This window comes from Petromyzon marinus, chromosome 77 (genome assembly GCF_048934315.1).
Source record: "Petromyzon marinus isolate PM22_M1 ecotype Great Lakes invasive population chromosome 77, UKy_Petmar_22M1.pri1.0, whole genome shotgun sequence".
Taxonomy (NCBI): domain Eukaryota; kingdom Metazoa; phylum Chordata; class Hyperoartia; order Petromyzontiformes; family Petromyzontidae; genus Petromyzon; species Petromyzon marinus.
Genome location: NC_133743.1, coordinates 1758933 through 1774906, shown reverse-complemented (window position 1 = coordinate 1774906; position 15974 = coordinate 1758933). Strand labels below are relative to the sequence as shown.

Genomic DNA, 15974 nt, shown 5'->3' with positions numbered 1-15974 from the left:
GTGTCATCAGCAGCAGTGACATCAATAGCAGCAGCGTCATCAATAGCAGCAGCGTCATCATCAGCAGCAGTGTCATCATCAGCAGCGTCATCATCAGCAGCAGTGTCATCAGCAGCAGTGTCATCATCAGCAGTGTCATCATCAGCAGCAGTGTCATCAAAAGCAGTGTCATCAGCAGCGTCATCATCAGCAGCAGCGTCATCATCAGCAGCAGCGTCATCAGCAGCAGCGTCATCATCAGCAGCAGCGTCATCATAATCAGCAGTGTCATCATCAGCAGCAGCGTCATCATCAGCAGCAGTGTCATCAGCAGCAGTGTCATCATCAGCAGTGTCATCATCAGCAGCAGCGTCATCATCAGCAGCAGTGTCATCATCAGCAGTGTCATCAGCAGCAGCGTCATCAGCAGCAGCGTCATCATCAGCAGCAGTGTCATCATCAGCAGTGACATCAGCAGCAGCAGTGTCAGCAGCGTCATCATCATCAGCAGCGTCATCATCAGTAGTGTCATCAGCATCATCATCAGCAGTGTCATCATCAACAGTGTCGTCACCAGCAGCAGTGTGAGTAGCAGCAGCGTCATCATTATCAGCAGTGTCATCAACAGCAGCATCATCATCAGCAGTGTCAGCTGATTACACTGTGTGTACGTGGTGTGTGTGTATGTGTGTGTGTGTTTGAGGAGTTGGAGACGCTGCTGCTGAGACTGGAGCGTGCCACTAAGAGGTGGGGCCTTACCATCAGCCCCACCAAAACTAAGCACCTGCCTGGGTATTTTGTACCATCGGACACTCCACCCCCACAACTCCCAATCGGTGATGGGGCAGTTGTGGAGAGAGTGGAGAGTTTCCCATACCTGGGCAGTGTGCTTATGACTGGCTCCAGTTTAACAGCAGAGGTCTCACTCCGAATCAGTCGAGCGGCAATATCTTTTCATTGGTTGCGTAACGCTGTGTGGAAGCTACCTGGTCTGTCGCTCCGCACTAAGCTTCAGGTCTTCTCGGCCACGGTCATTCCCTCCCTTCTCTACGCTTGCGAAACGTGGACCCCCCTGGTGGAACATCTTCGCCGGTTAGAAACATTTAGGCTGGCCTGCCTACGATCCATCCTGGGTTTAACCAGACTGGATTGTGTGAGGAGCTCACAAATCCTTGAAAGATCTGGACAAGGTCCCATCGGTGAGCTCCTCCGGCGGGCAAGGCTGCGATGGCTGGGTCATGTAGCCCGCATGCCCAGCCACCGCATGCCGAAACAGCTTTTGTTTGGCCGGATTGAGGGGGCTTAGCGGGCGCGGCACGGGCTAGAGAAGAGATGGAGTGATGTGGTACAGGAGGACGTGGAGCTGAGTGGACTTGCCGATGACTGGTACCAGCGGTGTCAAGATCGGCCTCTGTGGAGGAGGCTCGTGAAGGATGCTACTGGGCAGTTGGAGGCAGTCGCCCTCCAACAACAACGGAGGGCGGAGGAGCGACGCTCACAACAACGAGCGGAACGCCGGGTGGCTAAAGCACAGCAGGTTGGCACAGTAGGGGGCACAGGTAGTGCATCAGCCACTCATCTCAGTCAGTCGACCCGTGGCACCTGGGTCTGCCCAGTGACCTCCTGCCAGCGGGCGTTTGACACTTCACGTGGCCTCACGGTGCACATAGCCTGGCACAAGCATCGTGGTGACGTCACCGCCACTTAGTGGCGAATGGCGGTTGTTGTTGTTGTTGTGAGTGTGTGAGTGTGTGAGTGTGTGTGAGTGTGTGTGTGAGTGTGTGTGTGTGAGAGTTTGTGTGAGTGTGTGAGTGAGTGTGAGTGTGTGAGTGAGTGTGTGTGTGAGTGTGTGTAGGTGTGTGTAGGTGTGTGTGAGTGTGTGTGTGAGTGTGTGAGTGAGTGTGTGTGAGTGTGTGTAGGTGTGTGTAGGTGAGTGTGAGTGTGTGTAGGTGTGTGTAGGTGAGTGTGAGTGTGTGTAGGTGTGTGTGAGTGTGTGTAGGTGTGTGAGTGTGTGTGTGTGAGTGTGTGTGAGTGTACGCACGGTGTGGTGTCGTTGAGGATAGTGAGCAGGGCCGCTGTGAGCTCTGTGTGTGTGAGTGTGTGTAGGTGTGTGTAGGTGTGTGTAGGTGTGTGTAGGTGTGTGTGTGTGAGTGTGTGAGTGTGTGTGTGTGTAGGTGAGTGTGTGTGTGAGTGTGTGTGTGTGTGTGAGTGTGTGTGTAGGTGTGTGTGTGTGTACGTACGGTGTGGTGTCGTTGAGGATAGTGAGCAGGGCCGCTGTGAGCTCTGTGTGTGAGTGTGTGTAGGTGTGTGTAGGTGTGTGAGTGTGTGTGTGTGAGTGTGTGTGAGTGTGTGTGTGTAAGTGTGTGTGAGTGTGTGTGAGTGTGTAGGTGTGTGTAGGTGAGTGTGAGTGTGTACGTACGGTGTGGTGTCGTTGAGGATAGTGAGCAGGGCCTCTGTGAGCTCTGAGTGTGTGTGAGTGTGTATAGGTGTGTGTGTAGGTGTGAGTGTGTGTGAGTGTGTAGGTGTGTGTGTGTGAGTGTGTGTGAGTGTGTGTGTGAGCTCTGAGTGTGTGTGTGTGTGTAGGTGTGTGTAGGTGTGTGTAGGTGTGTGTGTGTGTACGCACGGTGTGGTGTCGTTGAGGATAGTGAGCAGGGCCGCTGTGAGCTCTGTGTGTGAGTGTGTGTAGGTGTGTGTAGGTGTGTGAGTGTGTGTGTGAGTGTGTACGTACGGTGTGGTGTCGTTGAGGATAGTGAGCAGGGCCGCTGTGAGCTCTGAGTGTGTGTGAGTGTGTGTAGGTGAGTGTGTGTGTGAGTGTGTGTGTGAGTGTGTGTAGGTGTGTGTAGGTGTGTGAGTGTGTGTGTGTGAGTGTGTGTGAGTGTGTGAGTGTGTGTGAGTGTGTGTGAGTGTGTGAGTGTACGCACGGTGTGGTGTCGTTGAGGATAGTGAGCAGGGCCGCTGTGAGCTCCGAGTGTGTGTGAGTGTGTGTGTGAGTGTGTGTGTGTGTGTAGGTGTGTGTAGGTGTGTGAGTGTGTGTAGGTGAGTGTGTGTGTGAGTGTGTGTGTGTGTGTAAGTGTGTGTGTAGGTGTGTGTGTGTGTAGGTGTGTGTGTGTGTACGTACGGTGTGGTGTCGTTGAGGATAGTGAGCAGGGCCGCTGTGAGCTCCGAGTGTGTGTGAGTGTGTGTGAGTGTGTGTAGGTGTGTGTGTAAGTGTGTGTGAGTGAGTGTGAGTGTGTACATACGGTGTGGTGTCGTTGAGGATAGTGAGCAGGGCCGCTGTGAGCTCTGTGTGTGAGTGTGTGTAGGTGTGTGTAGGTGTGTGAGTGTGTGTGTGTGAGTGTGTGTGAGTGTGTGTGTGTAAGTGTGTGTGAGTGTGTGTGAGTGTGTAGGTGTGTGTAGGTGAGTGTGAGTGTGTACGTACGGTGTGGTGTCGTTGAGGATAGTGAGCAGGGCCTCTGTGAGCTCTGAGTGTGTGTGAGTGTGTATAGGTGTGTGTGTAGGTGTGAGTGTGTGTGAGTGTGTAGGTGTGTGTGTGTGAGTGTGTGTGAGTGTGTGTGTGAGCTCTGAGTGTGTGTGTGTGTGTAGGTGTGTGTAGGTGTGTGTAGGTGTGTGTGTGTGTACGCACGGTGTGGTGTCGTTGAGGATAGTGAGCAGGGCCTCTGTGAGCTCCGAGTGTGAGTGTGTGTGTGAGTGTGTGTGTAGGTGTGTGAGTGTGAGTGTGTGGGTGTGTGTGTGTGAGTGTGTGAGTGTGAGTGTGTGTAGGTGTGTGTGAGTGTGTGTGTAGGTGAGTGTGTGTGTGAGTGTGTGTGTGAGTGTGTGTGAGTGTGTGTAGGTGTGTGTAGGTGTGTGTAGGTGTGTGTAGGTGTGTGAGTGTGTGTAGGTGAGCGATAGTGTAGCGGTTAGCGCGCTGCGCTATGAACCTGGCGACCCGGGTTCGATTCCCGCTCACGGCCAACACCAGTGACGATTATCTGAACCGGTCCCGGGCCTCCCCTAGGTCGACTCAGCCTCAAATGAGTACCTGGTGCGGTGTGTAAACATCGCCACTAGGGAGACAAAGGCGGTCGGGCGTGGTGCTGGCCACCCACCCCCTCGTGTACCGTTTCGGCCTTCATAGGTGCTCGCTAACAGCACTTGCCCCTACAGTCTGTTACAGGCTATATGGGGGGTCTTTGTCTTTGTCTTTGTAGGTGAGTGTGTGTGTGAGTGTGTGTAGGTGTGTGTAGGTGTGTGTAGGTGTGTGAGTGTGTGTAGGTGTGAGTGTGTGTGTAGGTGTGTGTGTGTGTGTGTGAGTGTGTGTGTGTACGTACGGTGTGGTGTCGTTGAGGATAGTGAGCAGGGCCTCTGTGAGCTCCGAGTGTGAGTGTGTGTGTGTGAGTGTGTGAGTGTGTGTGTGTGTAGGTGTGTGTGTGTGAGTGTGTGTGTGTGTAGGTGTGTGAGTGTGTGTGTGTGAGTGTGTGTGAGTGTGTGTAGGTGTGTGAGTGTGTGTAGGTGTGTGAGTGTGTGTGTGTACGTACGGTGTGGTGTCGTTGAGGATAGTGAGCAGGGCCTCTGTGAGCTCTGAGTGTGTGTGTAGGTGTGTGAGTGTGTGTGAGTGTGTGTGAGTGTGTACGTACGGTGTGGTGTCGTTGAGGATAGTGAGCAGGGCCTCTGTGAGCTCCGAGTGTGTGTGAGTGTGTGTGTGAGTGTGTGTGAGTGTGTAGGTGTGTGTGAGTGTGTGTGTGAGTGTGTGTGTAAGTGTGTGTGTAGGTGTGTGTGTGTGTACGTACGGTGTGGTGTCGTTGAGGATAGTGAGCAGGGCCTCTGTGAGCTCCGAGTGGCTGCCCCCACGCCTCACGGCGACGCTGAACGCGGCCTTGCCGTGACGCAGCTTGCCCCAGGGAGTGTCCAGCAACGCGTTACTCAGCCCGTACTCACCTACACACTCACCCACACTCACCTATACACTCACCTGTACTCACCTATACACTCACCTATACTCACCTATACACTCACCTACACACTCACCCACACTCACCTACACACTCACCCACACTCACCTATACACTCACCTATACACTCACCCACACTCACCTACACTCACCTATACACTCACCTATACTCACCTGTACACTCACCCACACTCACCTGTACTCACCTATACACTCACCCACACTCACCTACACACTCACCCACACTCACCAATACACTCACCTATACACTCACCCACACTCACCTACACTCACCTATACACTCACCTATACTCACCTGTACACTCACCCACACTCACCTGTACACTCACCTACACACTCACCCACACTCACCTACACACTCACCTACACACTCACCTACACACTCACCTATACACTCACCTACACTCACCTACACTCACCCTGTACACTCACCTACACTCACCTATACACTCACCTACACACTCACCTACACTCACCTACACTCACCCTGTACTCACCTACACACTCACCTACACTCACCTACACTCACCTACACTCGCCCACACTCACCTACACACTCACCTACACACTCACCCACACACTCACCTATACTCACCTGTACTCACCTATACACTCACCTACACACTCACCCACACTCACCTGTACTCACCTATACACTCACCCACACACTCACCCACACACTCACCCACACACTCACCTACACTCACCTATACACTCACCAATACACTCACCTATACACTCACCCACACTCACCTACACACTCACCTATACACTCACCTATACACTCACCAATACACTCACCTATACACTCACCCACACTCACCTACACACTCACCCACACTCACCAATACACTCACCTGTACTCACCTATACACTCACCTATACTCACCTATACACTCACCTATACACTCACCTATACACTCACCCACACTCACCTACACTCACTTATACTCACCTACACACTCACCTACACACTCACCCACACTCACCTACACTCACCTATACACTCACCTATACACTCACCCACACTCACCTATACACTCACCCACACTCACCCTGTACTCACCTACACTCACCTACACTCACCTATACACTCACCTATACACTCACCCACACTCACCTACACTCACCTATACACTCACCTACACTCACCTACACACTCACCCACACTCACCTATACACTCACCTACACACTCACCTATACTCACCTACACACTCACCTATACTCACCTATACACTCACCTGTACTCACCTACACTCACCTATACTCACCCACACTCACCCTGTACTCACCTACACACTCACCTGTACACTCACCTACACACTCACCTACACTCACCTACACTCACCCTGTACTCACCCACACTCACCTACACTCACCTACACACTCACCTACACACTCACCTACACACTCACCTACACACTCACCTACACACTCACCTATACACTCACCAATACACTCACACACACTCACCCTGTACTCACCTATACTCACCCACACTCACCTATACACTCACCTATACACTCACCCACACTCACCTACACACTCACCTACACTCACCTATACACTCACCTACACTCACCTACACACTCACCCACACTCACCCACACTCACCCTGTACTCACCTATACTCACCCACACTCACCTATACACTCACCTACACTCACCAATACACTCACCTATACTCACCTACACACTCACCTACACTCACCTATACACTCACCTATACACTCACCCTGTACTCACCTACACACTCACCCACACTCACCTACACACTCACCTACACTCACCTGTACTCACCTATACTCACCTATACACTCACCTACACACTCACCCACACTCACCTACACTCACCCACACTCACCTACACACTCACCCACACTCACCTACACTCACCCACACTCACCTATACACTCACCTACACACTCACCTACACACTCACCCACACTCACCTATACACTCACCTACACACTCACCTACACACTCACCCACACTCACCTACACTCACCCACACTCACCTACACACTCACCTACACTCACCCACACTCACCTACACACTCACCTACACACTCACCCACACTCACCTATACACTCACCTACACACTCACCCACACTCACCTACACTCACCTACACACTCACCTACACACTCACCTACACACTCACCTATACTCACCAATACACTCACCCTGTACTCACCTACACACTCACCTATACTCACCAATACACTCACCCTGTACTCACCTACACACTCACCCACACTCACCTATACTCACCTACACTCACCTACACTCACCTACACTCACCAATACACTCACCCACACTCACCTATACACTCACCCACACTCACCTATACTCACCTATACTCACCTACACACTCACCCACACACTCACCTATACACTCACCTGTACTCACCTACACACTCACCTATACTCACCCACACTCACCTATACTCACCTGTACTCACCTACACACTCACCCACACTCACCCACACTCACCTATACTCACCTACACACTCACCCTATACACTCACTCACACTCACCTATACACTCACCCACACTCACCTATACTCACCTACACACTCACCCACACTCACCTACACTCACCTATACACTCACCCACACTCACCTATACACTCACCTACACACTCACCTATACACTCACCTACACTCACCTATACTCACCTACACACTCACCCACACTCACCTACACTCACCTACACACTCACCCACACTCACCTATACACTCACCTACACACTCACCTATACACTCACCTACACTCACCTATACTCACCTACACACTCACCCACACTCACCTACACTCACCTACACACTAACCTACACACTCACCTATATACTCACCCTGTACTCACCTACACACTCACCCACACTCACCCTGTACTCACCTACACACTCACCCACACTCACCCACACTCACCTACACTCACCTATACACTCACTCACACTCACCTATACACTCACCCACACTCACCTACACTCACCTATACACTCACCCACACTCACCTATACACTCACCTACACTCACCTACACACTCACCTACACTCACCTATACACTCACCTACACTCACCTATACACTCACCTACACTCACCCACACTCACCAATACACTCACCTACATACTCACCCACACTCACCCACACTCACCTATACACTCACCTACACTCACCTACACACTCACCTATACACTCACCTATACACTCACCCTGTACTCACCTATACACTCACCCACACTCACCCTGTACACTCACCTACACTCACCCACACTCACCCTGTACTCACCTACACACTCACCTACACACTCACCAATACACTCACCCACACTCACCTATACACTCACCCTGTACTCACCTACACACTCACCCACACTCACCTACACTCACCTACACACTCACCTATACACTCACCTACACACTCACCTACACACTCACCCACACTCACCTATACTCACCTGTACTCACCTATACACTCACCTACACACTCACCTACACACTCACCTACACACTCACCCTGTACTCACCTACACTCACCTACACTCACCTACACACTCACCCTGTACACTCACCTACACTCACCTATACACTCACCTACACACTCACCCTGTACTCACCTACACACTCACCTACACTCACCTACACACTCACCTATACACTCACCTATACTCACCTGTACTCACCTACACACTCACCTATACACTCACTCACACTCACCTATACACTCACCCTGTACTCACCTACACACTCACCCACACTCACCTACACTCACCTATACACTCACCCACACTCACCTATACTCACCTGTACTCACCTATACACTCACCTACACTCACCTACACACTCACCCACACTCACCCACACTCACCTACACACTCACCCACACTCACCTATACACTCACCTGTACTCACCTACACACTCACCTACACACTCACCCACACTCACCTACACACTCACCTACACTCACCTACACTCACCTATACACTCACCTATACACTCACCTATACACTCACCTATACACTCACCTACACACTCACCTACACACTCACCCACACTCACCTATACTCACCTGTACTCACCTATATACTCACCCTGTACTCACCTACACACTCACCTACACACTCACCCACACTCACCTACACTCACCTACACTCACCTATACACTCACCTATACACTCACCTATACACTCACCTACACACTCACCTACACACTCACCTATACTCACCTGTACTCACCTACACACTCACCTATATACTCACCCTGTACTCACCTACACACTCACCCACACTCACCCTGTACTCACCTACACACTCACCTATACACTCACCTACACTCACCTATACTCACCTACACACTCACCCACACTCACCTACACTCACCTACACACTCACCCACACTCACCTATACACTCACCTACACACTCACCTATACACTCACCTACACTCACCTATACTCACCTACACACTCACCCACACTCACCTACACTCACCTACACACTAACCTACACACTCACCTATATACTCACCCTGTACTCACCTACACACTCACCCACACTCACCCACACTCACCCTGTACTCACCTACACACTCACCCACACTCACCCACACTCACCTACACTCACCTATACACTCACTCACACTCACCTATACACTCACCCACACTCACCTACACTCACCTATACACTCACCCACACTCACCTATACACTCACCTACACTCACCTACACACTCACCTACACTCACCTATACACTCACCTACACTCACCTATACACTCACCTACACTCACCAATACACTCACCTACACACTCACCCACACTCACCCACACTCACCTATACACTCACCTACACTCACCTACACACTCACCTATACACTCACCTATACACTCACCCTGTACTCACCTATACACTCACCCACACTCACCCTGTACACTCACCTACACTCACCCACACTCACCCTGTACTCACCTACACACTCACCCACACTCACCTACACACTCACCAATACACTCACCCACACTCACCTATACACTCACCCTGTACTCACCTACACACTCACCCACACTCACCTACACTCACCTACACACTCACCTATACACTCACCTACACACTCACCTACACACTCACCCACACTCACCTATACTCACCTGTACTCACCTATACACTCACCTACACACTCACCTACACACTCACCTACACACTCACCCTGTACTCACCTACACTCACCTACACTCACCTACACACTCACCCTGTACACTCACCTACACTCACCTATACACTCACCTACACACTCACCCTGTACTCACCTACACACTCACCTACACTCACCTACACACTCACCTATACACTCACCTATACTCACCTGTACTCACCTACACACTCACCTATACACTCACTCACACTCACCTATACACTCACCCTGTACTCACCTACACACTCACCCACACTCACCTACACTCACCTATACACTCACCCACACTCACCTATACTCACCTGTACTCACCTATACACTCACCTACACTCACCTACACACTCACCCACACTCACCCACACTCACCTACACACTCACCCACACTCACCTATACACTCACCTGTACTCACCTACACACTCACCTACACACTCACCCACACTCACCTACACACTCACCTACACTCACCTACACACTCACCTATACACTCACCTATACACTCACCTATACACTCACCTATACACTCACCTACACACTCACCTACACACTCACCCACACTCACCTATACTCACCTGTACTCACCTATATACTCACCCTGTACTCACCTACACACTCACCTACACACTCACCCACACTCACCTACACTCACCTACACTCACCTATACACTCACCTATACACTCACCTATACACTCACCTACACACTCACCTACACACTCACCTATACTCACCTGTACTCACCTACACACTCACCTATATACTCACCCTGTACTCACCTACACACTCACCCACACTCACCCTGTACTCACCTACACACTCACCTATACACTCACCTACACACTCACCCATACACTCACCTACACACTCACCTACACACTCACCCACACTCACCTATACACTCACCTACACTCACCAATACACTCACCTACACACTCACCCACACTCACCTATACACTCACCTGTACTCACCTACACACTCACCCACACTCACCCTGTACTCACCTACACACTCACCCACACTCACACTCACCTACACACTCACCTACACACTCACCTACACTCACCCACACTCACCCACACTCACCTACACTCACCCACACTCACCTATACACTCACCTACACACTCACCCACACTCACCCTGTACTCACCTACACACTCACCCACACTCACCTATACACTCACCTACACTCACCCATACACACCCACACTCACCCATACACTCACCTACACACTCACCCATACACTCACCTATACACTCACCTATACACTCACCCACACTCACCTATACACTCACCTATACACTCACCTATACACTCACCCTGTACTCACCTACACACTCACCCACACTCACCCTGTACTCACCTACACACTCACCCACACTCACCTATACACTCACCTACACTTACCCACACTCACCTATACACTCACCCTGTACTCACCTACACACTCACCCACACTCACCTACACTCGCCTATACACTCACCCACACTCACCCACACTCACCTATACACTCACCTACACACTCACCTACACACTCACCCACACTCACCCGTACTCACCTACACACTCACCCACACTCACCTATACACTCACCTACACACTCACCTACACACTCACCCACACTCACCCGTACTCACCTACACACTCACCCACACTCACCTATACACTCACCTACACACTCACCCACACTCACCCTGTACTCACCTGTACTCACCTACACACTCACCCACACTCACCTATACACTCACCTATACACTCACCTATACACTCACCTGCACACTCACCTACACACTCACCCTGTACTCACCTACACACTCACCCACACACTCACCTATACACTCACCTACACACTCACCCACACTCACCTACACACTCACCCACACTCACCTACACTCACCCATACACTCACCTACACACTCACCCACACTCACCCTGTACTCACCTACACACTCACCTACACACTCACCCACACTCACCTATACACTCACCTACACACTCACCCACACTCACCCTGTACTCACCTGTACTCACCTACACACTCACCCACACTCACCTATACACTCACCTACACACTCACCTATACACTCACCTATACACTCACCTACACACTCACCTACACACTCACCTACACACTCACCCTGTACTCACCTACACACTCACCCACACTCACCTACACACTCACCCACACTCACCTATACACTCACCTACACACTCACCCACACTCACCTATACACTCACCTACACACTCACCTACACACTCACCCACACTCACCTACACACTCACCTACACACTCACCCACACTCACCTACACTCACCCTGTACTCACCTACACACTCACCCACACTCACCCACACACTCACCCACACACTCACCTACACTCACCTACACTCACCCACACTCACCTACACCTACCCACACTCACCCACACACTCACCCACACACTCACCTACACACTCACCTACACACTCACCTACACACTCACCCACACTCACCTACACTCACCTCCACTCACCCTGTACTCACCTACACACTCACCCACTCACCTACACTCACCCTGTACTCACCTACACACTCACCCTGTACTCACCTACACACTCACCTACACTCACCCACACTCACCTACACACTCACCCACACTCACCTACACTCACCTACACTCACCTACACACTCACCCTGTACTCACCTACACACTCACCCACACACTCACCTACACACTCACCCACACTCACCCACACACTCACCTACACACTCACCCGCACTCACCCACACTCACCCACACTCACCTACACTCACCTACACTCACCCACACTCACCTACACCTACCCACACTCACCTACACACTCACCCACACTCACCCTACACTCACTCACACTCACCCTGTACTCACCCACACACTCACCCACTTACCCTGTACTCACCCACACACTCACCCACACTCACCCACACTCACCCACTCACCCTGTACTCACCCACACACTCACCCACACTCACCCTGTACTCACCCACACACTCACCCACACTCACCTGGTATTCAACTACACACTCACCCACACTCACCCACACTCACCCTGTACTCACACACACACTCACCCACACTCACCCGTACTCACCCACACTCACCCACACTCACCCACACTCACCCACACTCACCCTGTACTCACCCACACTCACCCACACTCACCCTGTACTCACCCACACTGACCCACACTCACCCTGTACTCACCCACACTCACCCACACTCACCCACACTCACCCACACTCACCCTGTACTCAACTACACACTCACCCACACTCACCCACACTCACCCACACTCACTCACCCACGTGGTGATTGTGTGTGGCCTCTCCTCACCAGGCTGTAGTGAAACAGGCGCTGCATTGCCACGGTTACTGTAGTACCACAGCTCATCACAGCCACCACCATCACCGCCATCACCACCATCACCACCATCACCACCATCACCACCACTCCTGGGGTGGGGAGACGGGGGAGGAGACATCGCACCACCCGATACTCACCCACAGTGGTGAGCGTGGGGAGTGGAGGTGGTGAGGGGCAGGTGGTGAGGAGGTGGAGGTGAGGAGGTGCAGGTGGTGAAGAGGTGGATGTGGTGGTGGTGAGGAGGTGGATGTGGTGGTGGTGGTGGTGAGGAGGAGGTAAGGAGGTGGTGACGAGGTGGTGGTGGTGAGGAGGTGGTGAGGAGGTGGTGGTGGTGAGGAGGTAAGGAAGTGGTGACGAGGTGGTGGTGAGGAGGTGGTGAGGAGGTGGTGAGGAGGTGGTGGTGGTGAGGAGGTAAGGAAGTGGTGACGAGGTGGTGGTGAGGAGGTGGTGAGGAGGTGGTGGTGGTGAGGAGGAGGTGGTGGTGAGGAGGTGGTGACAAGGTGGTGACAAGGTGGTGGTGGTGAGGAGGTGGTGAGGAGGTGGTGAGGAGGAGGAGGTGGTGGTGGTGAGGAGGTGGTGGTGGTGAGGAGGTGGTGGTGGTGAGGAGGTGGTGAGGAGGTGGTGGTGGTGAGGAGGAGGTAAGGAGGTGGTGACGAGGTGGTGGTGAGGAGGTGGTGAGGAGGTGGTGGGGAGGAGGTGGTGGTGGTGAGGAGGTGGTAGTGGTGACGAGGTGGTGACAAGGTGGTGACAAGGTGGTGACGAGGTGGTGGTGGTGAGGAGGTGGTGAGGAGGTGGTGAGGAGGTGGTGAGGAGGTGTAGGCAACGCTCACCCGAAGGTGGCGGTGAGGAGGTTGAACCCACTGTAGCGGTGAGCGTGTGAGGACAGCGCCTGGAGGTAGGCGGAGGGAGAGACCTCGGCACGCAGATAGTCAGAGACCAGCTCACCTGGGCAGAGAGGCACGCACGTGGGTGGTGAGCGGGTGGTGAGCGGGTGGTGAGCGGGTGGTGAGCGGGTGGTGAACGGGTGGTGAGCGAGTGGTGAGCGGGTGGTGAGCGGGTGGTGAGCGGGTGGTGAGCGGGTGGTGAACGGGTGGTGAGCGAGTGGTGAGCGAGTGCTGAACGGGTGGTGAGCGGGTGGTGAGCGGGTAGTGAGCGGGTGGTGAACGGGTGGTGAGCGGGTGGTGAGCGGGTGGTGAGCGAGTGGTGAGCGGGTGGTGAGCGGGTGGTGAGCGAGTGGTGAGCGAGTGGTGAGCGAGTGAGTGGTGAGTGGTGAGTGAGGAGTGAGTGGTGAGTGAGTGAGTGGTGAGTGAGTGAGTGGTGAGTGAGTGGTGAGTGAGTGGTGAGTGAGTGAGTGGTGAGCGAGTGGTGAGCGGGTGGTGAGCGAGTGGTGAGCGAGTGGTGAGTGAGTGAGTGGTGAGTGGTGAGTGAGGAGTGAGTGGTGAGTGGTGAGTGAGTGAGTGGTGAGTGAGTGGTGAGTGAGTGGTGAGTGAGTGAGTGGTGAGTGAGTGGTAAGTGAGTGGTGAGTGAGTGAGTGGTGAGTGAGTGAGTGGTGAGTGGTGAGTGAGTGGTGAGTGAGTGGTGAGTGGTGAGTGGTGAGTGAGTGGTGAGTGAGTGAGTGGTGAGTGAGTGGTGAGTGAGTGGTGAGTGGTGAGTGAGTGAGTGGTGAGTGAGTGGTGAGTGAGTGAGTGGTGAGTGAGTGGTGAGTGAGTGAGTGGTGAGTGAGTGAGTGGTGAGTGAGTGAGTGAGTGGTGAGTGAGTGAGTGGTGAGTGGTGAGTGAGTGGTGAGTGAGTGGTGAGTGAGTGAGTGGTGAGTGAGTGGTGAGTGAGTGAGTGGTGAGTGAGTGGTGAGTGGTGAGTGAGTGGTGAGTGAGTGAGTGAGTGGTGAGTGAGTGGTGAGTGAGTGGTGAGTGAGTGAGTGAGTGGTGAGTGAGTGAGTGGTGAGTGAGTGGTGAGTGAGTGGTGAGTGGTGAGTGAGTGGTGAGTGAGTGAGTGGTGAGTGAGTGGTGAGTGAGTGGTGAGTGAGTGAGTGGTGAGTGAGTGAGTGGTGAGGGAGTGAATGGTGAGTGAGTGAGTGGTGAGTGAGTGGTGAGTGGTGAGTGAGTGGTGAGTGAGTGGTGAGTGAGTGGTGAGTGAGTGGTGAGTGAGTGAGTGGTGAGTGAGTGGTGAGTGAGTGGTGAGTGAGTGAGTGGTGAGTGAGTGAGTGGTGAGTGAGTGGTGAGTGATTGGTGAGTGGTGAGTGAGTGGTGAGTGAGTGGTGAGTGGTGAGTGAGTGGTGAGTGAGTGGTGAGTGAGTGGTGAGTGAGTGGTGAGTGGTGAGTGAGTGGTGAGTGAGTGGTGAGTGAGTGGTGAGTGAGTGAGTGGTGAGTGAGTGAGTGGTGAGTGAGTGAGTGGGTGAGTGAGTGAGTGGTGAGTGAGTGAGTGGTGAGTGAGTGGTGAGTGAGTGGTGAGTGGTGAGTGAGTGA

General features: G+C 52.8%; 1 protein-coding gene across 10 annotated transcripts in view; it reads right to left on the bottom strand.

Moving 5' to 3' along the window:
* Positions 1–15974, bottom strand: part of TANGO2 (transport and golgi organization 2 homolog) — a 47712-nt gene that overhangs the window by 16119 nt on the left and 15619 nt on the right. For 5 of the 10 annotated variants that reach the window (XM_076056649.1, XM_076056655.1, XM_076056650.1 and 2 more), the window contains 3 exons: positions 14343–14457; positions 13483–13601; positions 4746–4893 (listed from right to left, as the gene is read on the bottom strand). In XM_076056649.1, coding sequence (XP_075912764.1) covers positions 4746–4893; positions 13483–13601; positions 14343–14457 — 382 coding nt within the window. Of the gene's footprint in view, positions 1–2398; positions 3383–4745; positions 4894–13450; positions 13602–14342; positions 14458–15974 lie in introns of those variants that run through there. The other 5 variants (XM_076056654.1, XM_076056656.1, XM_076056653.1 and 2 more) reach the window with 5 other exon arrangements.